The sequence below is a fragment of the Mus pahari genome, chromosome 1, assembly GCF_900095145.1.
Source record: "Mus pahari chromosome 1, PAHARI_EIJ_v1.1, whole genome shotgun sequence".
NCBI classification, from domain to species: domain Eukaryota; kingdom Metazoa; phylum Chordata; class Mammalia; order Rodentia; family Muridae; genus Mus; species Mus pahari.
The window spans coordinates 58692172-58719220 of NC_034590.1; the positions used below are offsets into that span (position 1 = coordinate 58692172).

At 36.0% G+C, this 27049-nt stretch overlaps 1 protein-coding gene across 3 annotated transcripts in view; it reads left to right on the forward strand.

Moving 5' to 3' along the window:
* Nox4 (NADPH oxidase 4) overlaps window positions 1–27049 on the forward strand; it is a 138019-nt gene that overhangs the window by 57109 nt on the left and 53861 nt on the right. For all 3 annotated transcript variants that reach the window (XM_021192474.1, XM_021192458.1, XM_029543590.1), the window contains exons 7-12: window positions 882–954; window positions 4013–4093; window positions 8328–8544; window positions 10387–10551; window positions 10687–10749; window positions 25158–25218. In XM_021192474.1, the coding sequence (XP_021048133.1) occupies window positions 882–954; window positions 4013–4093; window positions 8328–8544; window positions 10387–10551; window positions 10687–10749; window positions 25158–25218 (660 nt within the window). The remainder of the gene's footprint in view (window positions 1–881; window positions 955–4012; window positions 4094–8327; window positions 8545–10386; window positions 10552–10686; window positions 10750–25157; window positions 25219–27049) is intronic.

Here is a 27049-nt window from a genome sequence, read left to right on the forward strand (position 1 = left end):
GTGTGTGTGTGTGTGTGTGTGTATGCAGAGAAATTAATTGTATAGTAATATCATACTAAGTGATCTATTTACATTTTAACTTAGATATCATGTCATCTTGTCATTCTGAACATGGTGTATGGTCTAATGCTAAATTTGTAGCTGTAAAAATTATCATTAATTTAAATATGTGTGCAGGTTTTCCTATTTATTTAAATAAATTTTATATTATATCAAACCACTGGTTTTACAATTTTTAACGTGCGGTGTGTGTGTGTGTGTGTCACAGTGTTTCTGTGTATGGGGAGTAGGTCAGGGAACAACTTGCTGGGCTGGCTTTTCTCCTTTCACCATGTGAAATATGGGGTTAAAATTCAAGTCTTATGCTTCTTTGAAAACACCTTTACCTACTATGAGCTATGTCATAGACACCAGAATGCTTTTAATATGAAGAGAAAATATATCTATAAGCTTTCTTTAAAGAGCATCACAGAGAGTGAATATTATAGATAATGGGAAAGAAAGATTATAAGAGCCAGAAGGCTAGAACATCTGTTTCAAGATAGTGTCTTCTACATATAACAGGGAAACTGCCCCCTTGAAACCTCAACAATATGAAAGCTTAAACAAGACCCCCCCCATGCTTTCACAGTTATGAATAGAGCATTTGGCATGCAAGAAAAGATGCCTCTACGCCAGGAGCAAAGGAACCTGCCTTGTCTGAAAGCCTGAATACTTGAGTCTGTGCTGGATTTCCAACAGTTTGTCTAAGGAGTTGTATACACAGAGAAATAAAATTTGAATTTGTTTTCCGCTGAATAGTGTACTATACTTTAGACATTAAGGTAATAATTTTCTTCCAGTATGAATTAAGTTAAATGTACTTGTAAATGTTCTTACAGTTCCTGGTCTGACAGGTGTCTGCATGGTGGTGGTATTGTTCCTCATGGTTACAGCTTCTACCTATGCAATAAGGTAAGGGTCAGACTGACGACTGAGACTATTTTTTTATTCACCTGTGCAGGTTGTCCTGATTTTCTTCCACATATTTTCATTTTCCTACAGATGTGAAAAGTCTTAGATGATTAAATTATTTGAACAGTGCATTTAGTGAGTGGTTTATTCTGGGTTGCCACAGCTGAAATAGAAACATTCCAATATTTCATTTACATTTTAAAAAAGATTTATTTTATTTATAAGAGTACACTCTAGCTGTCTTCAGACACAACAGAATAGGGCATCGGATCCCATTACAAATGGTTGTGAGCCATCATGTGGTTGCTGGGAATTGAACTCAGGACCTCTGGAAGACCAGTCAATGCTGCTAATAGCTGAGCCATCTCTCCATCCCTCACTTAGCTTTTTTAAAAATTACATTTTATTCGTCATAAATACTGTATGGAAATTTCTACCAATGAATTCCATTGTATACCAATGCAAATGTAGAATATTTCAGAATCTTTTATAGAAAACATTGTTGGATGTGGGATGGAATTTTACTGTGTGCCCATAGACCTTGAGAGGAATTTATGCCCTAAAAAATATTTTAAAGCTGATTACCTGATGATAGTCTTTTATTTTGGCTATAATATAAAATAGAGTTCTAAATAAAGCCTCAGAAACAAACAAATTTGACACATACTTAAATATTTAGCAACACTCTAACTCATACTGATTTTTTTTTTTTTTTTAGTTAAAATCTTTTGATGGGGCTAGGGATCTGACCCAGTTGGGAAATTGCTCACACACAAGAATAGTATCAATCTGTAGTGTCAGTGTGAGAGGCAGGCATAGTGCACATCTGCCATCCTAGTACTAGGATAGAGCCGCCTGTATAGAGATGGATAGATGGATACGTGCGATTTTTCTGGACAGACAGTCTATCTAGGCAAATTAGAAAGCCCCAGATTCAATCAGAGACCCTAATTCAAAAGAAAAAAATATTCAGAAAGATAAAGACACTAAACCGCAACCTGTAGGTATATGTGTGAATGTGTATAAATAAAAAAGTAAAGATTTCATATTTGCATTGTCCATAGGATTTCCATGTCTTTTTTTTTTTTTTTTTTTTTTTTTGGTGAACACAATCCATTTCAGAATAGAAGTATTGCACATATAAGATTAAACTTTTTGCTTGAAGCAAAAAAAAAAAAAAAAAAAAAAACCTAATAATTTAAAACTCTTTAGATATTTCCTTGGCCAAGATATGAAAAAATAACGAAGAAACAAATGTTTATATGGTTTGAAAATAATTGGAAAATAGTATTTTCAAATGATTCTCTTGCTGTATTTCTATGTACATCTACTCATAACCATACCCACTCCCACTCATCACTCATCGCTGTCATCCTGCGCTTAGTTTCACACTTCATGATCGTGCTTATTCTGTGCCGTACCACTGGCCTCATTCTGTCTCACATAGAAGTTTTAAACATTTTCCATATAGGCACAATTTATCTTTCTCTTTACTGATGACCAGCTAGAGCAATTGATCCCCTTGTCAATAGGACACATCAATATATCAGACAACATATTTCTTGTTTATTCCCAAGATCTCCTCTTGATCTCAGTATTTCAACATAAAATGTTTCAACTTTTAAAAGCCCTTGTCTTTATAAATTCAGTCTCTTTAAAACATTCAGAGGATCTCTAAATTCTAAAGTCCCTTAATTGTGTTTTCCCATCAAATCAAAATGCTGGATTTCTGCTCAAACTGGGCTGCACCTTAACCAGTATCCTTCTCTGGGCTCTAATGAGGGACTGATGTTGCCACATGATTCAAGCCTTCTCTCCTTCCCATGGGTTCTCCAATCCTGCAGCTTCTACTGACACTGAGGCCTTTTCATCACCAATGGATTTGTTTGGCCTCTCACCTCCATGACTCCTTCATGTTTTCAAGATTAGTATCATCAGGCAAACTCTTACATATTTCCAATTTCGGCTGCTAGCCTAAACTTCTGCACCGCTGGAAACACTTCCCAGAATTTTCTTTTCAGTAATGTTGGTCTCTTCTTAATCAAGGCCAATTCTTTATCTCCTGCTGACCAGAAGTGTATATTCTTAGTCCAACTTATTGAGCATCACAGAGAGATTCTTGAAGAAATTCTCAACTTCCCTCTTAAACTTCAGGGCAGGTCACCATTATCTGCACTATTTCTAGCATCTTCTAAATCCCAAAAGAGCTCAGCATACTCTGAACATTCAGTAGTTTTCTATCCCAAAGTTCCAAGCCTTCCACAATACCTTCAACCCCAGAACATGCTCAGGTCTATCACAGAAATAGCCCATTCCTGATCCTAATTTGTGTTTTAGAAAGGTTTCCTATTGCTGTAATGAAAGAGTGTAATAAAAGATGATTTGGGGACAAAGAGATTTATTTCAGTTTACTGTTCCACATCAGACTATGTTGTCAAAGAAAGTCGGGGCAGAAACTCAAGGCTGAGATGTGAAAACAGTAACTAAAACAGAAGGAAGAATGCTGACTTTTAATGATAATTTAATCTTTTTCCATTTGAGGTTTTCTTTTAGCACTTTTAAAAAAAATTCCTTGAAATCAGAACATTACTTTGAAAATTACTTGACAATACAAAAGTAAAAGAAAAAAAAAATGAGCTGAGAATTGTGGCCCTTGCCACCAATTGGGGTGCTTAATTCCAGCACTCAGGAGGCAGAGTCAAGTGAATCTCTATGAGTACAAGGACAAGCTAGTCTGCAGAGTGTGTTCCAGGGTTACATAGAGACTCCATCTCAGAAAACAAGCAAAGAAAAACAAAATGCTATCGAAGAAGACAAAAACATTTTAAATCAGACTACATCATGGAGTGTGTGTGTGTGTGTGTGGGTGTGTGTGTGTGTGTGTGTGAGTGAATCACTTTCAAATGATGAGTTTTCTTAGTACAACTTGTAAGTTAATAGTCTGATATCAATTGATGAATCTTAGACAACTATTTCAATGCTCTTCAGATATGACATGTATTTTCAAAGTGCATGTTTCTTTCACGTGATGACTGATGCAAACTGATTTATTTTTCAGAGTTTCTAATTATGATATCTTCTGGTATACTCACAACCTCTTTTTTGTCTTCTACATGCTGCTGCTATTGCATGTTTCAGGGTAAGTAAAACGGTCTGAACTACCATCTACATTCTCATGTCACACATGATTGAAGGGAGGCATTTGTGGGAACTGTGATTCTCGGCATGAGGCAGCATTTTGTTAGCTGCCCAGGGCTCACAAGGGATACCTTTGCTTCAATCATTATCCCATCTACAAGAGATGATATCTGGGTTTCAGGATGACATTTTAGTTTAATCACTGTCTTCTAGTCTAGATACTTTTTCAACAATCATAAATAGAATTAGGTAGGAATATAAATGGCATGGTCCCATTTACCTCACCTCAAGTTTCTCTAGGGCAAAAGAATTTATAGAAACAGACCCATTGTTCTTTCTTCAGATTGTTTTATACAGTAGTTGTTAAGGTATTAGACAATTTATATAAATTATGTACTTATTCCCATGTACATGTCAAACTTCCCTCCTCTTCTCAGTTTTGGTGACCATTAGTTATGACAGGGATATTAACCAGCTTTGTTCCAATTAGACTGGTCGTTTTCTCTGGTAACCCTGTTAGAACATAGAAAAGTAAGGCATCAGAAACTTGGCCACTCATAATAATCATGGGCCCTGTCTAGTCATTCCTGCTCATAATAGAGAAAGCGTTGATAGATGGTACTGGAAACTGCTCATTTCCTGTGCTGGAGGTACATTCTGTGGAGCCTTGGACTACAACTAAAGCCTGGATACTGTGAATTTGCTCTGCATTTTCTTCTGGAAAGCAGCTATGTCACCAGCACACCATGTGTTCTTTTTTAAATGACTAGTTTCTAGTTTGTAGTTCTTTCTTAAATGGCTAGTATGCAAGTTCAGAGCGATGGTCATTGAGTAGATATTGAATCAGCAGATTCTATTCAGGGTATCAGTAATTTACAATAAAATTATCCACTACATGCCATAGGCCAAATATAAATTCAACTTTTTTTCAAATATTTTCTGACATGCAATGACCAGGACATTATAAAGATAATATTTTGACAGCTACAAGTGAGACTCTAAAGTTGAGAAAGATTCAGTAACTTAGCAAAATTTGCTTAGTATAAACTTGATTCAGACATAGGCATTTTAAAATGTCTTTATTATTGCTAGGCCACACACACACAGTTTTGAAAGCTTCTTAGATTTGACTTTCTATTGTAATATTCTTTAAAGTTTATCTGGCCTGATAAACCCACTTGTCATTATCTCCCATTGTCCCTGTCCCCACTTCTTTACTTTCTATTAGAAAAGAGAAACATGTCCTCACACACTAGCATAACAAAGTATTCATTTTGCCTTTATTCTTTATTAAATCAGAACTCTGAAAAAAAGTTCCTTTGCAATTAAAACTGTAGCATATGTTTTTTTCTTCCTTTTTCTTTTTTTCCCTTAGACTGGTATTGAACTCTCAGAGGTCCATCTGCCTCTACCTCTCTAGTGCTGAAATTAAAGACCCTAGCACCTGGCTAAAAGTAGTTACTTTAAAGGAAGATGATATTAAGATTTTTTTCCCATTCCTTTCTTAAGAAACAGAGTTGTTTAAACTTAGCTCTCTTTTGCAGAACAAATATCGTAGGCAGATGGTAATTTTAATTTATATACATAACCAACATAATAGTTACTAAAGAATTAAATATATTAATCTATTAATATATTAATCTATTTAAACTTAATTTATAATGTAATTAAAGTAATTACTATAATACTGATGTAAATGTCATTGCATATGTTCACAAAGAATAAGCATTATATATTACATAGGTTTTTTTTATTGAACTTTTTTTAATTTATTTTTTTATGTATGTGAGAACACTGTTGGTCTCTTCAGACACAACAGAAGAGGGCATAGGATCCCATTACAGATGGTTGTTAGCCACCATCTGGTTGCTGGCAACTGAATTCAAGACCTCTGGAACCGAAGTCAGTCCTCTTAACCACTAAGCAATCTCTCTAACCCCAGACTTTAATTTTTACTAAAACATCATAGACTGCATTTCTGAGAAGAAGAAAATGACTACTTGTAAATTTTGGAACTCTTCAAGTTTATTTTATTTTTTTTAAATTAGCAATTGTATGTATGTAGTTAAATCATTGTAAATTTTCTTTATGCCATTATTGGTATTCAAGCAAATCTTTATTCTTAAAACTCCTACATAATGTCATGCTCCAGTCTTTTGGATTTTTCTTTTCTTTGTAATTATCTTATTTTTTTATTAGATATTTTCTTTATTCAGTCTTTTGTTAATAAGATGGGTATGGAGTTGTTCAAAGCAAAATTCAGGCATGCATGTTAACAATTTTCCTTAACATAATTCTGTAGGCTTGATGGGAACCATTTCTCCTAGCTGGGTACCCATTCCCCTGCCCGTCAGTGTGTTGAATACTTAGGGGAAAGAAGAGTAATGTAGTGTAGGATCACAGTCTCCTGGGAAATAATTGATTTGAGGTAAAAAATCAATAGAGAGCTGTAGATGGTATCTTCAAATACAAACATCATTTATTTACAGGAATTCTAGCCATTCAGGGAACAGATGAATCCACATTGAATAGAAACTTTAGAAAAGATTTGGCTTCAAAGATGAGGTGATTAAATTTCTTTTTGGCTGATTTTTGTGCTTACATAAATTTTACAGGAAAAAGGTTGATTACTTCATGTGATTTTTGTAAGATTTGGTTTAGCCAGAGAATTTTCAAATATATTTTGAATAGCTTCTTTTTGCTAATGTCAAATAACATTCATATTTAAATTTTCACTGCATATTTAAATTACTGATACTAACTGTTTATGTTTATGGATAAAGATATGAGTTTTGATACATATATACATTCTCAATTGATTGAATAAGGTTTTCCAGACTACATCATATATACATTCACTTCAAATGTATGTTTGGCTTGAATTCCTGTATCTTTATAGAGTAAATGTCTAATTATAAAGATGCTCATTCTGATGTGGCAAAACCTTAATTACCATAAAGTTTCTTCTTTTGATATCACAAGTTCGTTTCATTACAGCTTTATCCAGAGATTTAAATGTCTATGATTTGATACTTCATCCCTATTATATTCCCATTTATATCTTACGTGGTAATTTTCAAAACACATCATCATTTTATTTGTTCTCATTGAACATATCATTTAATATTACCTGAATGCTTATCTTCTCCTATTTGTGTGTATGCTTGTGTGTGTGTGTGTGTGTGTGTGTGTGTGTGTGTGTGTGTGTGTGTATTGGGAATTATCTCCTGGGCTTTAAGCATTTGCCATACTAAGTGAGTACTTTCTCACTAAGCTAGATTAGCCCACTAATATGTATTTTACTGAGGGTTCCCAGCAAGCCTATGGTTGCTTCTTATTCTTCTTAAGGCTTACTCGCTTCCTTTCAGTGGATAAAGGCCCAGTCTGACACCTTGAGTTTGAGCTCCAGAATTCACATTGTGGAAGAAAAATACTAAATCTTACCAGTTGTTCTCTAATCTCCTCATAATATATGTATGTGCATGCACATATGTATGTGTACATGGGCACACAAACACATACACACAAATAAAATATAGGAAGGAAAGAAGGAAGAAGGAAGGAAAGGAACAAAGAATGAAACAAGGAAAGAAAGAAACAAACAAACAAAGAATGAATTCAGGAGTTAGAATATAGTAAGATAAGAAGCAATGAGATGCCATCGTAAAGACTTCTCATTTTAAGCTTTTATGTAGCTGTTTTTTCATAGAGATTGAAAAACAAACAGCTTTAGAACTTGACAGGTATGTAAAAATTGTTTTCACACAAGCAACAAACATTTGATGCCTGGTATTTTCATTTACTATTCTCCATGAACCATGAAGTCTGTTTAATCTAGTCATATCTTGATCAAAGATTATTCCTGTGTTTTTCTTTTAAGCTTGAAGATGTATAGCAAAGTTACTTTCACAGTGTTTATTGAAGTGAAAATTTGTAAGTTAATGAGTGAATACCTAACAGAAGTTAACCTTGCCCAATTCAAACGACATCAAGAAACTTAAATCTGCTTTCTTTTATCTCACAGAGATAGCATTTGTTTGGAAAACTAAACTATTTTACTCTATTCTTTAGTAAAGAATTTAGGATATTTTATTTCTTCTGAAAGAGATCACACAAATACTTTGTATAAATGCTATAAAAACTCAACAGGAAAAAGGGAACAACTGCTTCTCTTTACCCATTCCATCTTTGACTCAGTCTCTTTTACATCTTGTTTTTATCGAATTTAACTTTAGTGGCTTGTTGAAGTATCAGACAAATTTAGACACTCACCCTCCTGGCTGCATTAGTCTTAACCAGACACCATCTCAGAATATGTCCATACCAGACTACGTCTCAGAACATTTTCATGGATCTTTGCCTCGAGGGTTTTCAAACTTAGAAGATCGTTACCAGAAAAGACTTGTGAAGATTTGCCTGGAAGAACCCAAGTTCCAAGCTCATTTCCCACAGGTCAGATTAATTCTGTGTTTGAGATCTGCCAAGTCTGTGGTTTCATGTGACTGTCTGACATTGCATTCAAATGTCTCTGAATCTGTGTTTTCAGGTACAGAAGGTTATTTCAGGATGTTTAGACAGCAGAGTACTATTTGTGTGTGTGTGTGTGTGTGTGTGTGTGTGACAGGTATCTAATATTCCAAGGCAAAAGGCATATATAGGAAAATATCTAATTAAACAGTTTTAATGCAGTATGCTCTTCCTAGTGTTTGCTTTCAGAGAGACCACAAATATATATTCTAAAGCTATAAAGACACGCAGTTTAAATTCAACCAACTATAAACAAACAAACCCTACTAATTGTTACAATATATTATTACCGCATATTATACATAATAAATAGTGAAGCTAATTTGTGGAATGTTTACTATAATTTTCTTGGCACTATGCTGAATTGCTCTGTATTACGCAGCATTTCCGTCAGTGTCCACAATTACCCTTTGAAAGAATTAATTATCTGATGAAAACATTGAACTTAAACAAGTATCCTGACCAAAGTCTATAAACAAGTGGTGGAAGAGGAAGTGTGTAGACATAGGTCTTTGACTCAAATCATGATCTTGGAAAGTTCTTCCACTACTCCACAAATACTTCAGTGACTTCCACCTCACCTCATGTCTGCCCTTGTTTGAGATAACTGCCAATATCTAACTGAAGCCCACTATTTTGCATATGAAATAGAGGAAGGAAATTCTATTTTAAAGAGAGAAGACAGAGAAGCATCAATGAACTTTTAGATGACTTTGGAGTCAGCTGGTCAGTTTTCTGAGTGTCATATAATGATGAATGTTATATAAGGTAAATATGGCAAGTTCCATTTTCTTTATATGGGTCTTAATCATGTAGGAGTAACAGACCCAGAGTTGCAAGGTCACTTCATTGTAGAACTTATCCCATCCTGCATATCTTCAGAGTGTCATGTTCATTGTCACAGTCTACAGAGCAGGAGCTAACTGCTTTCATTGAATGAGCAATGTCTGGTAAAACTGTGTAAATAAGTTTTCTTTGAAAGGCCATTAAAATAAAACTGAAGATCGCATGGATTAGCAGACATCTCTAAGCCTATGTAATCAAAAAGTAGAGGCAGTAGGATATCAAGTTCAAAAGCAAATTGCACTAACACAATGAAGCTCTGTCTTAGTAAACAAGAAAGCAAACATCTTTATAAATACATTGCAATTCAGTTGACAGCTTTGAATAGAAGGAGAGGCTATAGTGGGCAGTTGTAGGGGAAAGATGGTTTTCATAGGCGTCAAAACTGTCATTTCTCACAAAAGTATAATTTGGGCCATATTATATTTTGTAAAACTTGTAATACAAATGTGCTCCGTGCATTCTATTTTCAATACTAGAAATGCATTTACATTAGACATCATGTTTGTAAAACTGAAATGTGTCTATACATCTGTGTTATATTCATTAACTACTGAGGGCATTATGTTTTTACTAAACCTTGGAATTGTTTGTTTTATTTTTCTGAATAATCATCAGATAAATATGATGCTTTAACTTCTCTTTATTATACAGAGAGATCTAGTATGTCTCTGTCATAAACTTCAGTGTACAGATGGTTGTACGAAGTAATGTTTACATAGTAATCGTAGTTTTCACTAGGATATAGATTTGAGATTAGGGTTCCATATTACATTTTTCTCATAATTTCATTGCTGAGAGCTTAAGCCATATTTTACTCATGCTTACTAATATCTTACTGTTTAAAATATAAATTGAAATATTGCTCAGTTGTTAATTTAGTTATATATTACATGAAGCAAAATTTTGAAAAATTTTCTTTAGACCTGGATTTGGATTTCTGGACCTTTGTGCCTTTACTGTGCGGAGAGGCTTTACCGATGCATCCGGAGCAACAAGCCTGTCACCATCATCTCAGTAATCAACCATCCCTCAGATGTCATGGAACTCCGTATGATCAAAGAAAACTTTAAAGCAAGACCTGGCCAGGTGAGCCAGTGGTTAGTGGCTTTACAAATATCTTTTATCCTTAGGAAATTGTTAAAAGTTAGTAGACAGATTTATTGGAATAGTTGTATTTCTCTTTTGATCATTTAAAACATTATCTGTTTGTTGCTTTTTTAGTATATTATTCTCCATTGCCCCAGTGTATCAGCATTAGAAAACCACCCATTTACTCTCACAATGGTAAGACATATTTCTTGAATTTTAAAAAAATTGTAGATTGCAGAACATCTTTGTCTACGCGTATATATGTGTGCACATGGGCATATGTATTTGTTTATGTGTGTATATATACATATTTGTGCACACATCTGAATATATGTGTCCATGTGATTCACATGTGTATATTTGTGTATGTGTTTTACTTCATTCTCAAAATTATTAGATGATCATAGTTTCTTCATGTTTTAGTTAGCTTTTTTTTTTTCAAAGAAATATAGTTTTCTATTCAGAGACTTTGTAAGTATTGGTTTTCCATTATTTTCTGATTCCTAACTATTCAGTAAACAATGTGCTTATTTAAAATTGATTAAAGCTTATTGCTTTAAAGCATAGAAAACTCTTAGTTTTACTTTTCCGTATATGAGTAATGGGCTTAGGAATGTTAGTCAGATGGTAGAGTTTTTTCCTAGGATGCATGAGATCCTGTCAGGTTCCATCCTGAAAACCCTGTACACTGTGCGTGCTCTTGCATGTCTATAATCCAAGTACTCCAGAGGTAGAGGCAGGAGACTCCAATGTTAAAAGTCATCCATGGCAACATAGTGAGTTTAAGGACAATGGCTTGGGATTCTGTATCTAAAAAGAGAAAATAAATTAAAAAAACCAATTTTGTGGCATCCTGTGTATAAACTATGTGTGGAAATAAAATATGGCCAGTTTTCATTAAAGAGTTGGAATAAAGGAGGAAAGATACTCTGGATGTTATAGAAGGATTAAAAATACAGATATTAGTAAGAGAAGATAAAGCACAATTTAGCTGGTAACTTCATATGTGTGGAAAACAAAGTAGGATGATAAAATTAGACAAATCATAGAGATAGATGTCTTTATACTATCACAAATTATGCTTAAACCTGCATATTATAATAATAAAATATTTCAACCCAATTTATGCCAAAATTTACATCATATACATATAGCAAATGACTAAAGATTAAAAAATGGATTTTATTCCAGTGTATCATGTATTTACACTTTGTGTAACTACAGTGCCCTCCCTTTGTCCTCATCCTTTCCTCCTGAACTCTTTCCTGCCATATATAGATGATTTTATGTTCTGGGTAAAATCTATAAATCAAAATTGAGAGAAATATCCAACATGCCTTTTCCTGCATCAGAGTGCTTAATGTGCTGACCTTGAGTTGCTCATCTCCTTGTGTGTATAGGGGAGGCATTGGATTGTATAGTTGAGTATATAGTGTACATGTGATCTCAGTCTGCTCCCAGAGCAGGAGGTTTATAAGCCTGTATGAGCTTATACAACTTATATTTCACATGATTCAAAAACATAAGATAAAATAGAAAGATTTTTAGTTTTTCATTTTCATATCTTCTTCCCCATAATTAGGTAATTCCAGATATTTTAACATCTATTTCAGCATATACAAATTCCTGGGGTTTGCTTGTTTGACCAAACGGTTCTCTCACTACATCAGTTCCTTTAAGACTATACCATGATTCAGCAGGGACTTCAGGTTTCTTGTGGCAGAACATTCTCCTTAATCCCTTTCAGTGGCAGAAAATATTTAGAGTTTACAGCTTTTCCCTCCATGGCATCTTGGTGTGAAAGGGCAAATTGGTCTATTTTTACTGATCTTGTCTAGAAACAAATAAATTATTGTAATAAAATGAAAAAGAAAAAGACTATACCGTGAACAGTTTCTCATTCTTTTCTTAATTTTTAATTTTTTAAAAATTTATTAGATATTTACTTTATTTACTTTTCAAATGTTGTCGCCTTTCGTGGTTTCTGCCCCTAAAACTTCCTATCTCCTCCCCCCTCTCCCTCTTCACCAACCTACCCACACCTGCTTTCTGGCCCTGGTATTCCCCTACACTAGGGCATAGAGCTTTCACAGGACCAAGGGCCTCTCCTCCCATTGATGACCTACTAGGCCATCCTCTGCTACATATGTAGCTGGGGCAATGAGTCCCACCATGTGTATTCTTTGGTTGGTGATTTAGTCCCTGGGAACTCTGGGGGTACTGGTTAGTTTATATTGTTTTTCCTATGGGGCTACTAACCCCTTCATCTCCTTGGATCCTTTCTCTAGCTCCTTCATTGGGGACCCTGCGCTCAGTCCAATGCTAGGCTGCGAGGATCCACCTCTGTATTTGTCAGGCACTGGTGGAGCCTCTCTGGAGACCGCTATATCAGGCTTTTGTCAGTAAGCACTTGTTCGCATTCACGAAAGTGTCTGGGTTTGGTGATTGTATATGGGATGGAGCCACAGGTGGGGCAGTCTCTGGATGATCATTCCTTCAGTCTCTGCTCCAAACTTTGTCTTTGTAACTCCTTCCATGGGTATTTTGCTCCCCCTTCTAAGAAGGCTCGAAGTATCCACACTTTGGTCTTCCTTCTTCTTGAGTTTCATGTGGTTTGCAAATTGTATCTTGGGTATTCTGAGTGTCTGGGCTAATATCCACTTATCAATGAGTACATACCATGTGTGTTCTTTTGTGATTGGGTTACCTCACACAGGATAGTATTTTCTAGTTCCATCCATTTGCCTAAGAATTTCACAAATTCTTTGTTTTTAATAGCTGAGTAGTCCCTAATTATTTAAATGTACCACATTCTTTTCAATGCCTATATAATATTCTACAGCTAGGAAATACTATTTATTTGATATTTGCATTAAGGACTGATGTTTAGTTCTCATTCATGTTTCTGATAAAGAATTGCTACCACACCTTAATGTATATACAAAAAGTAAATTTTACCACATTAGGGAGACAGAAAGAAAAACCAATAATTTAAATGTTTATGTTTGGGGTTGGGGTTTATGAAGTGACTTTTAGATTACATGTATTAGATTTAAAATTCACAACCAATGGGTGTATTATTTTATCTTTTGGGGCATTTGACTTTCAGTATAATATTATGATTAAGTCAGTTCTGAATAATAGATTTGTAGGAGTTAAGCAAACTGCAAGTACAGCATAAAAAATAATCATGAAAGTACCGAAAGTATCTGGTGTGATAATAATACCATTATGATTTTAATTTTCAGTTCAAGTTTATGTCTCAAAATCACCAGAACATTGACAGTTGAGCTAAATAATTCTATACATAAAGAATAAAGGAACCAACAAGCTTGTATCAATTTGTTAGAATAAAATGAGAGGCCATATATTCAAAAGGGTTTTCTGAAGAAAAAAATGACACATTTTTCTTTATTTACTTCAAATTTTGTATTCTGTCTATATGAGTGAATCTTGTTCAATAATCATCAAAGAAAAGTCATTTAGCATTTAGTGAGATAATGATCTGTGAAAAGACAGAAGCCCTGGCACAGCACAGTGTGATTATATAGTTTCCTTGTCTGTAGTGATGGTGAATTATTCTGAATACTCTTTCATCTGCTGCTATATGGGCTTTGACTACTGTGAAAGGGAAGCATTTGTCATGAGGAGTAATGAAAGCTCAGCTACTCACATGGAGTGTGTCCTAAGAGCCCTTAGGACACAGTCCTTATAAGAAGTCAGGTTGCTGTGTCACGCCCATTAGTCCTCTAGCATTTCTCATGTTTTACCAGGTACCAGAAATGTACCTGAATAACAAATATTTAACTGTAACAAATATAAAATTTCATCTAAATCACGTTTACTTCTGACAGTTTTAAGACATATTTTCATATCTCAGCTTTCATACATTCATAAACATGAAGCTGTTATCAGAAAAAAGTAGAAGGTGAAAAGGGAGAAAATATACAAGTAGTTTTATAGACCTTAGGAGAGCAGACCTACTATTTACAATCATTATAAATTTCCTTCAGAATCTCTGTTTGAGAATTTACTTTTAAATTTCTTTCATCGAGATAGTATTAAGCAGAACATAGATTATAAAAATGAAGCAAATTATTGAATGCCAACTATAAAGGAGAGTACTTTTTTCCATAAAAATATTTTCCAACATATTCCAAATGGAGAAAATAGCCTAACATGCCAGTAAGCATCAACTGGATTTAGGAAAAAATAAAAAGCTACCTCACTTTTAAAATTTATACTTTACTAAAAATTTTTATGTTTTCTCAGAATTGATGAGAGTTTTCCCCTGACATAGAGAGGCTTTTAGGTCAAATGCCTCACCTCTACAGCTTCTCTTTCTCAAGCCAAAATGAGAAGCACACACACACACACACACACACACACAAATCAGAATTTATGAACCTGGAGGGCTTTCAGCATGCACATGACCTTGAATCAGCTGCATTTTAAAACACAGTTCAGATCAGCACATTCCACTGAGATACCTCAGTACTATGTATTTGTTATATTGAAACCAAAATATATTCTTGAAGCTTTTGCTCTTTAATCACCTAGTCTTGTTTCAATACTTTGAGAGCGCTAGATTTGGGGACGTTTATTCTATAATTTCATTGATATAGATTTTCCCACGCCTGTAGTTTTAATCTCATCCCTATGAATATTTATGTTTGGTTTCATGATCGAGCTCAGAATTCTGGGAAATTGTGATTAGACCCTTTTATTTATTGTATTCCTTTTTTGATATTTGAATGCGTTGATTTCTTTGATCTTCATCCTTCACATTCCTTCTTTTACTTGGTTGAGACTGCTGTGACATTTTCATTGTTTTAAACTTGATTCATTTGATACTTCACTGCCAGAATATGTTTTCATTTTTCACCCAATTTATTTATCTTAATGAATTTCTCTGCCATGATGTTAACTTTCTCATATATTTTGACAATTTTCTCATCTGCCCTTCTGACTTTCTATTCTGTGTTGTTGGCTATCTAGTCCAGGTCTGCTGTTGATTGCCTTTCTTCTTGTCTCTGCTTATTTCAATTATTTTTGTGGCCAATGAACATTGTCATGAGTAAATTATTGCATATTTGTCATTGTAGTATCTTTGAATTCATAAATAACATGGTATGATCTTTTATAGGAGGCATGCAGTCTTGTTTATGTCATTTGGTGTCCTTATGTTGTCATTTATGTATCTATTGTTTGGATATCTCTTCCATTTGGTTTTGGGTATCTTCTCAATGATCAGCATGTTCTTTTGTCTAAAAAGATTAATGTGTGCGCATGGGCACACGCGCGCGCAAGTGAGTGTGTGTGTGTGTGTGTGTGTGTGTGTGTGTAAAACCTCTGTGTGGATATTAACATATGTGTGGAAGAGCCTGTAAAGATCAGATGATTTTGAGCCACCTCATGTTGGTGCTGGGAACTGAACACTGGTCCACTGACAATATAACAAGTGCTCTTTAATAGAAACCATCTTCACAGCATAGCAGCCTACTCTGGAGAGCTCAATCTCTAGTAACATTCAGAAAGAAAAGAAGAAAAAACAGTTGTTAACAGCAACTCAAATCAAGCAGTATGTTGAAACATACTTAAAGTTAATTAGATTTCACTAAACTATAGTTGAATCTATTATCTATAGAACAACAACAACAAAAAGGCAAAAAATATGGACAGCATGTTATGCAAGTCAAATAATTTAGGGTGAATGTACTGGTAACCAGAGGAACTGGGAGTGAAGAAAATGTAGCAGAAATAAGGTTAAATCAAGGAAAAACAGAAGCTTATTGAAGAGAAGCCAAATAAAGAGATATAACATAAAATAGCCCAATAATGAAAGAATTTGTAAACATAATTAGATAAATGTAAAAGAGAAAATGGGAGGAAGGCTGGAGTGATAGGTCAGTAGCTGCTATTCCAGAGGTCTTTAGTTCAATTCCCACGTGATTTGTCACAATCATCTGTAATGGAATCTAAATCCCTCTTCTGTTAGGTACAAAGACAAAGCACATGTATATATAATTTTTTTTTATGAAAAGAAAAGATAAAAGCATAAGTCTCAGAAAATTAACACCAAGAAGGAGATTGCATGATGTCGAATTGTTGGGAATTGTACTAAGGACAGCATCTCATAAGGCTTGACAGACAAGAAGGCAGCCAGAACTTGAATGGTACTGTAGAATAACAGAAGAGATCTCAAAACGGCAGAGCTCTTCAGAAGAGGAGCTATTTCACAGTTGTCCTGTCTTGATGTCAAGGACCTAAAGATTTTTCTCTCCCAGTTGAGTTGTCTTTGAATTTTAGATGTCTCCAGGGCGGAGAACTTGGATTTACATGAAGAAATTTTGAGTGAGTATCAGGAGAGTCCCAGTAGAAACCCAGTCATAGGTAGCCATGTCCACTGCTGGGAGCTTTCTTGGGTGGTTTGATTGTAAATTTTGAGAAGAACTGGAAGGAAGGTGAAGGATCTGAACAGTACAACTTGTCAGTCACAAATTTTATCTCAAAGCACTATTTGTTTGTGCAAAGTGATTCCCTTTTATAACCTGAAATTAGACATATAAATCCAACTTACTAATATATTTAAGGTTCAACATTTCCTGTCCAAGTTTTTTTTTAAAGATGTGTTTGTTTAATATATATATATATATATATATATATATATATATATATATATATATGCTGTAGCTGTCTTCAGACACACCAGAAGAGTGCATTAGATCCTATCGCAGATGGTTGTGAGCCACCATGTGGTTGCTGGGAATTGAACTCAGGACCTCTGGAAGAGCAGTCAATGCTTTTAACTGCTGAGCCATCTCTCCAGCTCCTCCTGTCCAAGTTTTATTTGAAGAACCAAAAAGTTAAATTGTTGAAGGGACAAAAGTCATTAAACAGTGTAACTGATGAGAAAAGCTAGAACTAGAACCAAATTTTCATGGTAATTTTTCCTTTTAGGCATATATTGACTTAATAAGTAAATAGAATTTTATACTTTGTTCCTACACTACTCGGTATTTCCCAGCTGTGTTCTATAATGAACAAATGTTTAGATTGCGGGGGGAGGGGCGGGAGGGCTCATATCATGTTGTTTGTTTTCTAATTTAAAAAACAAAATTAAAAGTGAGTTTTAAAAGGACTTTTAAAAGGATAAGATGTACTTATTACAAAATTCAGCAACTCTTAATTTTTTTGCTGTGATAGATGTTTTTTCTTCTTTTTCATAAATTCTCAATTATAGAAGTAGTGCAGTATTCCTTTTCAGTATTAACTTGTTGAAGCCTATGCACATACCTCCATGTTCTTCTAGTGTTATTTTTATTCAGAAATAAACATGCTTTTCTGACATCTGTAGTTTCAGTTGTGTGATTCATTATTTCGAAGTATGAATAACCCAATTTCGTATTTTTTCCATGAGTCAGAACCTACTGGTTCTCCTGTTTATTTTCTGCACTTTTCACATAGCATGCCTGCTGTTCCATTATTTTTCTGTTTCATGTTTTTATGTCTTACTTTGGAGATTTTTTCTTTCTTCTTTTTTTAAATTTTTTAAAAGAAAATGAAAACTAGACAAAATGTTACAGTTGTCATTTATTAAATTTTATGTCATTAAATGTAACTAGTAATTCTTTGTGAACTACTTTGATATCTGGTCTTAATCCCTTCTAGTTAACACTTAAAACTTGCCTTATTCTTGTTTTCTATTGCTCTAGAAACTCAGATGGAGGAGAAGGTAGCTTGCCAGGCACGATCTGTCATTATGTATTCAAGGCACAGTGTTGAAAACCACAGACAGTGATTAGTATCCATAGAACCCAACAAAATGTTTGAGGTTTTTTTGAGAATTAAACATCACCTAACTCCTGTACTTTGGCTGTCTTCCAGGAGAAAAGCAATGTTTCCTCAGAGGCTAATGATAGCCTCTGTGATAAATGTGAGCTAAATAAAGCAGTGTACTCAAACAAATAGACTGGTTAATATTAATTTGATTTATTCAATCAATAGTTTTTGATATTTCTTTCACCTCCTGGTTTCAAGGAGAAAATGAAGACACTCCTTTCCTGACTCGTCCCTTCTGGCTACTGCTGCAGCTCATCAGATTTTCCTCTCTTTCTCTGTTGCTTACCCTTGGATTTGGCCACAGCAGCACGGCATGAAGATACTTCCAAGATGAACCATGCCTTCTTACTGGTAAATGCAGTGAGCATTTCCCATTGATTCATGGTCTCTACAAATCAGCACCTTTTCATGCTGCTGTTTGTTTTATTGAAACACTTTTTACAATTTTCATTTTGTTTCCAGGACATCCATGTTTATGATGACTTTTGCTTCAGTCTTGTTTCATTTATTTCCCTTTATATTCCCATGAGTTCTGAATGCCAAAAGGCACTATTATCAGTTGCCTAACCCTCTGTTACTTTACAGCTGTGTATATTCTCTGATGGCCCACGGGTGTTTCTAGAATGGAAATCCAAGTTCATATCAGGAACTCTTTCCCAGACATTTAAGGCAGTGTCCTTTTCCATGTGTGACTCTGGTTACTACATTAGCAGAAGCAGGGAGAGCAGTTAGGTGTCTGAACCATCCAGTAGGTATGATGATGGCTTTGATCATGGTGGTGACACTGGGCACGACAAGAGTGTCCGCGCCGAAATCCATTTTGAAGTTTTAGTGATCAAGACTGGTTATTCTCCTACAGTTGGATTGTAAATGTGAAGAATTCAAAGTTCTTACCTAAGTTTCTAGCCTAAAGAATTAGAGTTCTATTAACTAAAAGAGGAAAGACTGGATTAGGATCCAGGTTGTGAAACTCGGTTTAAATCATATGATCTGGACATGCTATGCAGCATGCATACATTTTTTTTATCCAATAAATGAGTGATAGCCTACTCTTTGCTTTCAATGGGCCATAGTTCCAGACCCAAAGACCTGTGTGTTTTGCTTCTGTTTTACTTTGGGTTTCTAGAGTGGTACTTCTCATATTTTTTGTCATACTAAAGTAAATCTTGAGAGAGACACTCATATACAAATACAGACAGACATTTTTGAACTCCAGCTCTGATCTTCCTGACTGAGAGCTGAGTTTCTCCAGTGTTCTGGTGGTGCTGGTTTCCATGGCGCTCCCTTCAGGAGAATATTAGTTTCAAATATTCCCCTATTCATTTCCTCCATCTCACTACATTCTGCCTTTTACCTGGCAAACACAGAAGTGGATGTTCACCGTCAGCTATTGGATGGAACACAGGGCCCCCAATGGAGGAGCTAGAGAAAGTACCCAAGGAGNTGNAGGGGGCTGCAACCCTGTAGGTGCAACAATATGAACTAACCAGTACCCCCTGAGCTTGTGTCTCTAGCTGCATATGTAGCAGAAGATGGCCTAATTGGCCATCATTGGGAAGAGAGGCCCCTTGGTCTTATAAACTTTATATGACCCAGCACAGAGGAAGGCCAGGGCCAAGTAGTGGGAGTGGGTGGGTAGGGGAACATGGGCAGGGGTAGGGTATAGGGAACTTTCAGGATACCATTTGAAATGTAAATAAAGAAAATAATAATAAATAAATAAATAATCAAAAAAATCAAACACACACACACAAAAAAAGCTTGTCAAATATTTTTTTTTAAGTTAATTGCTTTACTTATTTACATGAGCATGCTCTGGCTGGTCTGAGACCCATGGCAGATATTTTCCAATTGTGAATATTACTTGCTGTGTTTTTTTTTTCCAGTATTATTTTGTTGAGTATTTTTGCATCAATATCCAGATAATTGGTTTAAAATTCTATTTGTTAAGACTTTTGTGATTTAGATATCAAGGTGACTGAGGCCTCACAGAATAAGTTTGGCAATGTTCCTGCTGTTTTTTTTTTTTTTATTCAGCATTAACATTTGTATATTTTTTGTAACCTTAAGCTGGTCATTTTAGTGTCTGTTTTCATTTTACATGTTAAAATTACTCATTTTATTTTAGATGTTTGAGTGTTTTGCCTATATGAGGAGTGCTTGGTACCCATAAAGATCAGAAGGGTGCATCATTTCCATGAAAATGAAGTTACAGATGGTTGTGAGTTACCATGTAGGTACAGGGAATGAATCCACATCCTCTAAATGAGCAGGAAGGGCTTTTAAACACTAGACCATCTCTCCAGGCCTTATTTGCTAATATAAGGAACAAAAAGTAAAATTAATCTATGTTATCAAAAGTACATTTGCATATTTTGTGTTTAATAATGAGTATAAATTTTTCAGATATACAGATATGCACTATTTTATTTGATTTATGTTCAAGTAGACAGTATAAAAATATTTAGCTCACCATGTTGCATTTATGTGAGGGACTCTGTGCTCTTAACTTGCTGTCCTTTCTCATGCTTTTTGAATATTCCTCATTTGTGAAATTTTATGTTCTCCTATCACAGTATCTAGAATATTTTGAAACCCCAATAAGTTTGTGTTTAGAAGATGAAGAATTCATGGATGAAAGACATACATTTGAAGTCTATATTTTTCTCTCAGGTTCATACTTTAATATTTTATTCAAGTGATACTTCATTCAACTAATGTTTTTTCTACCTTCCATCCTGTATGTATAATATGTTATAGATTTTAAGAATATGTAACAATATTTTTGAACTATATCTTGCTTTCTAAACATTTTAAACATATTCATATGGACAAGGTGTTCAAAATATCATAGACTGTAAAATGAAATGGGGATACAAAAGCTACACAAATCCTTTAGGTTCAGAGAAGTGAAGAATTTTATTGACAAAGAAATTCAAGCTCTTATGAAATGCAGGCTTTGAGATAAGTCTCAAAGAGTTGCCAAGAGTTAACAGCTGAATGGAAGAGAACTTGTTATAAATGACCAGACTGTAAGTAAAATGGGACTAGGAATATATTAAATGTTGACAGTTTGTTTTACTGAATTAAAACAGAAAAAATTGAATCGTACAGAATAGAGATGGAACAACTAATTTTGACCTTTGACTGTAAGAAAGAAAGAATTTACATGCTATTGAGTCAGTTCCTCATTACTGTGACAGGATACCAAAGAAGATAATTTAAGCAGAGAGTTTATTTTGGTTCCTAATACCAGAGGTCGTAGAATGTATAAAAGGGAGATGTAAGCACAGAACATAGCTTTTAGTATTAGGCCTCCCATGCTCTAATTTCTTTGACTTGACCTGTGTGCCTATAGCTCATGCAGTTGTACAGTCTCATCAGTGAATTAACCAATTGATTCAGTTACTGCCCTCCTTACTCAATTACCTCAGTGGCATCACTAGCTTGGAATCAAGACTTCAATCAATAAGTAGGTACTTTTCCATATAGCACAACCAATATGAGATTGCTGTGATCAGACAGTTTCCTTTGGAAACTTATTTGAAAGGGTTTGAAAGTTGATTGAACTTGGCAGCTGGACTAATATGTGATAGTATTGTGATATTTGGACCCTATTCTGAAAAGAATTTGGTTCCATGTACCGATATAAGAGAATCAAAAGAATATAATTTGAGAAGGTAAAAACAATTTCAGCTAAACTAAATTTAGAATAAACTGGCTAGAAGACAGTAAAAAAATTGAGAGATTGGAGCTAGAAAATAAAAAAGGGTCACAGAGAAATATCACAAAATGATTTACGAACATCCTTTTGATCATTTTGTGATCTGCGATCATTTTTCTGACTTAAGAAATTAGGTTACATATAACTTTAGATAATGAACATAGATATAAATTTCAATTATTTTGTTTATTTCAAGTCTCATGTTTTAAAAACAAAATATATTATTTCTTATATTTTTGATGGTTAATAAGTAAATATATAGTAAAATCATATTCCTAAGTAGATATATTTTAATATTTTGTCTCACTGATATATAAACATTAGTAAATTATTCATACTTAAAATTGAATGCCTATCCCCCTGGTCTTGCAAACTTTATATGCCCCCTACAGGGGAACACCAGGGCCAAGAAGTAGGAGTGAGTGGGCAGGGGAGCAGGGTGGGGGGGAGGGTATAGGGAACATTCAGGATAGCATTTGATATGTAAATGAAGAAAATATCTAATAAAATAATTTAAAAAATTGAATGCCTATCAAACAAATATGAACAATACTTTTGTAGCCTCTATTGATATGATCATGTGGGTTTTTTCTCTCCATTTGTTTATATGGTGTATATAATGATGAACTTTCATATGTAGGACCATCTCAGCTTTCCTAGGATGAAGTGTACTGATCATGGTAGATGATTCTTAAATGTGGCTTGTGAGTAATTTGTTGAGTATTTTTGCATCAATATTCAGATAATTGGTTTAAAATTCTACTTGTTAAGACTTTTGTGATTTAGATATCAAGGTGACTGAGGCCTCACAGAATAAGTTTGGCAATGTTCCTGCTGTTTCTATTTTATGGAATAGTTTGAGGAGTGTTTGTGTTAGCTCTTCTTTGAAAGACCTGGTAGAATTCTCTGCTAAAACCATCTGGCCTTGGGTATTATTTTTGATTGGGAGACTGTTAATAACTGCTTCTATTTCCTTAGGGATTATAGATCTATTTAAATTGTTTACTCGATCTTGACTTAATTTTGCTAGTTGGTATCTATCAAGAAAGTTGTCCATTTCATTTACATTTTTCAATTTTGTGGGATATAGGTTTTTAAGTTAAGCCTGATGATGCTTTGGGTTTCCTCAGAGTCTGTTGTTATGGCCCTCTTTTCATTTCCGATTTTATTAGCATGGTATGGTATTTTCGTAATGCCTCAGGTTTCCTAGATATTTTGTATCAGCAACATTTTAGATATAACATTTTCTTAGACTGATGTATCAATTTCTTCTATCCTATCTTCTAAGCCTGAGTCTGAGATGGTCTCTTCTATATTTTGTATTCTGTTGATGATGCTTGTGTCTGTAATCCCTGTTCTCTTTCCTCGGTTTTTCATTCCGAGTATTCCCTCAGCTTATGTTTTCTTTATTACTTCTATTTCCATTTTCAGGTCTTGAACATTTTTATTCATTTCCTTCACCCGTTTTATTTCCTGTATTTAAGGGGTTAATTTATTTTCTTTTTTAAAGGCCCCTATCAACTCCATAAAATTAGATTAAAGTCATTTCCTTTTGCTTCAGCTCTGTTTAGGCTATCCAGGGCTTTTTGTCATAGGATAGCTGGTCTCTGGTTGTTCAAAATTGCCTTGGCTCTTGTTGATTGTGTCCTTCTGCTGGCCTTATAGGCATCTTGTTGTTCCTAGTGCCAATGAGCCTCCAGGAAATCAGGCAGAGTTGTGGACCAGAAAATGGAGTACAGGCTTACAGGGCAGTATGCTACCCTGAAGGGGACCTGGCAAGCAAGGGGCCTGGGACAGGGGTCCTACTTGGTTGTTGTCACTGCTGGCAGGTGTGTAGGAATGCAGGCAGAATACTGAGGTTGCACCGGTCTGAGACCCTGGAGACTTGGTGGGCACACACCTGAGACTTAGGCCACTCCCCGCTCCCACCCAGATTCCTGGCCTGAAACCCATGCCACATGCTGCACATAAAGAAACATGACCTGTGGTCACAAAGGCCCAGGGCAGAGTTCTCCATGCTAATGAGGTACCTAGAGTCCCTGGAGGGGGGAAGGGGGGCTTAGACAATAAGGATCTCTTCCCAGACATTCCTCCCTGCAAAAGGTATTTAATCTTGAGTCCCCTGAGAGGTTGACTATGCATTTATTTTCCACCATAAATAATCAATAACCAGTTTAGAACTATAGACTGTTTCATCTACCACCACCATGGGGAACATGTAGAAGGTGTAGAAGGGCTTCACCGACATAACTGCAACTCAGTTCTCTGGTAGAAGGCCTCTCTGTGTTCCCATACAACCACCACCAAACTATGGACGATCACACCTAAAATAAGCCAAGCTCTTCTTTCCCCCATCCAAGCCTAGTTGCTAGTCTCCAGACTCTCTCTATTCTTGACTTCATTCTCTGCTCTTGCACAAACTCTCAGCAGCACCCAGATGTCGAAGAGTCTGAGAATCCCAGGACCCCCTAAACTCTTCAAGCTTTCCCACATCTCAGACTGTGCTTTCCCATCCCTGAGCAGTGTCTTGGTGCTTCCCTGCAGCCCAGCACCCACCCGGAGGCTGTGTGAAATAAGCACAGTCAAACTCCCAGCATTTCACCTCCTGATTGGCCTTGCCCTGGGGCAAGTGGACTGTGGGCCAACAGAACAGTGGGACAGAAAATGGAGATTAGGAGGCAAGGTGAAACTCACTACTTCCGGGTGTGTCCCATGGGAGCTGTTCCTGGTGCCTGCAGGACTGACAGAATGCAGGCCAGAAAATCCTTAACAGATGTCTTCACAGGTTCTATTGTTACCTACAATACTTTTATTTGCATATTTTTCTGTTTTATATGCATATTTATGGATCTTTAGAGAAACTAAAGTAAGCTAATGATCAAATGGCATTGCTTTATCTGTCATATACATTTACAACCTGTTCTTTCTCATTAGTTGTTGAACTGGGGGCTTGCAATAAGAATAAAGGTTTTAATTGAATCATATTCCTCTAATATATAACAATTAATCTGAATTAATGCTAGTTTTTTTTTTTCAGTGTCCTACTGAAACCAAAGCAACATTTGGTGTCCACTTTAAAGTAGTAGGAGACTGGACAGGTATGTACCACTTAATAGCTTTAAATTCTCTGAAAAGAATGTAGTATAACAACATTTATCAACACAATTAACTACTCATATGTATGTCCAGAAGTTCATTTTTCTTTGTTTATTTAGTTTTATTGCCTAATTTTTCTTATAAGATTAATGAAATCAGAATATGAGTAACAGTAATTATTAATAATGCATAATTTGGGGGGGTTATATCATAGGTTTCTTATTGTCAGTTGAATTAGTGGAAAGTAGGAATACTTAAATCTATTTCTAAAAAGCATGACTTTAAAGTTCATCGTAGGATTGAGTTTCAAAATAATCTACATTTAGCTGAGTAAGACAGTTAAGAAAGATGAAGTGGGGGGCACCATCCCTGCCAGAGCAGAGGTGTCCGCCCGGGAGCGCTCTCACTGCATTGCTGGGGGAGAGGGCAGACTGCAGAAGGGACACAGCTTCTGGGACAGACCTCGTTTCTGGCTCTAGACATCCAGGTACCATCCCCACCAGAGCAGAGGTGTCCACCCAGGAGCACTCTTACTTCCTGAGCTGGTAAGGGAGCCATCTTTCCTCTGGTATGCCCAGGCTCCGGTCTTTGCCAGGGAGAGCACAGACTGCAGAAGCAACACAGCTTCTGAGACAGACACTGGTTCTGGCTCCAGACATCCGGGCACCATCCCCGCAATAGGAGAGGTGTCCGCCCAGAGTGCTCTCATTGCATGAGCTGGTAAGGGAGCCATCTTTGCTCCAGTGCGCACAGGCTCCTGTTGTTGCATGGCAGAGGGCAGACTGCAGAAGCAACAGCTTCTGGGATAGACTCTGGCTCTGGATCCAGACATCCAGGAACCATCCCTGCCAGAGGAGAAGTGTCCACCTGGGAGTGCTCTCACTGCCTGAGCTGGTAAGGGAGCCATCTTTGCTCCAGTTCACTCAGGCTCCAGTCTGCACTGGTGAGAGTGTAAACTACAGAAGCTACACAGCTTTGGGACAGACAGAAACAATCTAACTTCTAGGACCGACCCTGTTTCGGGCTCCAGACATCTGGGCACCTTCCCCGCCAGAGGAAAGTTGGCCACACAGGAGGGCTCTGTCTGCCAGAGCAGGTGAGAGAGATATTTTGTCCAGAGTCCCTCGGAGTCTAGGCTGTGCAGGTGAGTGTGCAAACTGCAGAGGTGACACATCTTCTTGAACAGGCCGCATTTCGGGCCTACATCTTCAGCAAGGAGGCAGATCTGAATGCCAGGCCTCTGTGCATCTTACCTGCAAGAGGAGAGCTTGCCTTCGGAGAGTATTCTGACCACTGAGACTCAGGAGAGAGCTGGACTCCCAGGACTGCTGACAGAGGCTAACAGAATCACAGGAGGAACAAGCTCCAACGAGGGACAACTATAACAACTAACTACAGAGATTACCAGATGGCGAAAGGCAAACGTAAGAATCTTACTAACACAAACCAAGACTACTCACCATCATCAGAATTCAGCACTCCCACCTCAGCCAGTCCTGGATACCACAACACAGCCGAAAAGCAAGAATCAGATTTAAAAGCATACCTCATGATGCTGGTAGAGGACTTAAAGAAGGGCATTAATAACTCACTTAAAGAAACACAGGAGAACACTGCTAAAGAGGTACAAGTCCTTAAAGAAATACAGGAGAACACTGCTAAAGAGGTACAAGTCCTTAAAGAAATACAGGAGAACACTGCTAAAGAGGTAGAGGTCCTGAAAGAAACAAAGGAGAACACAATCAAACAGGTGATGGAATTGAACAAAACCATCCAAGACCTAAAAAGGGAAGTAGAAGCAATAAAGAAAACCCAAGTGAGACAACTCTGGAG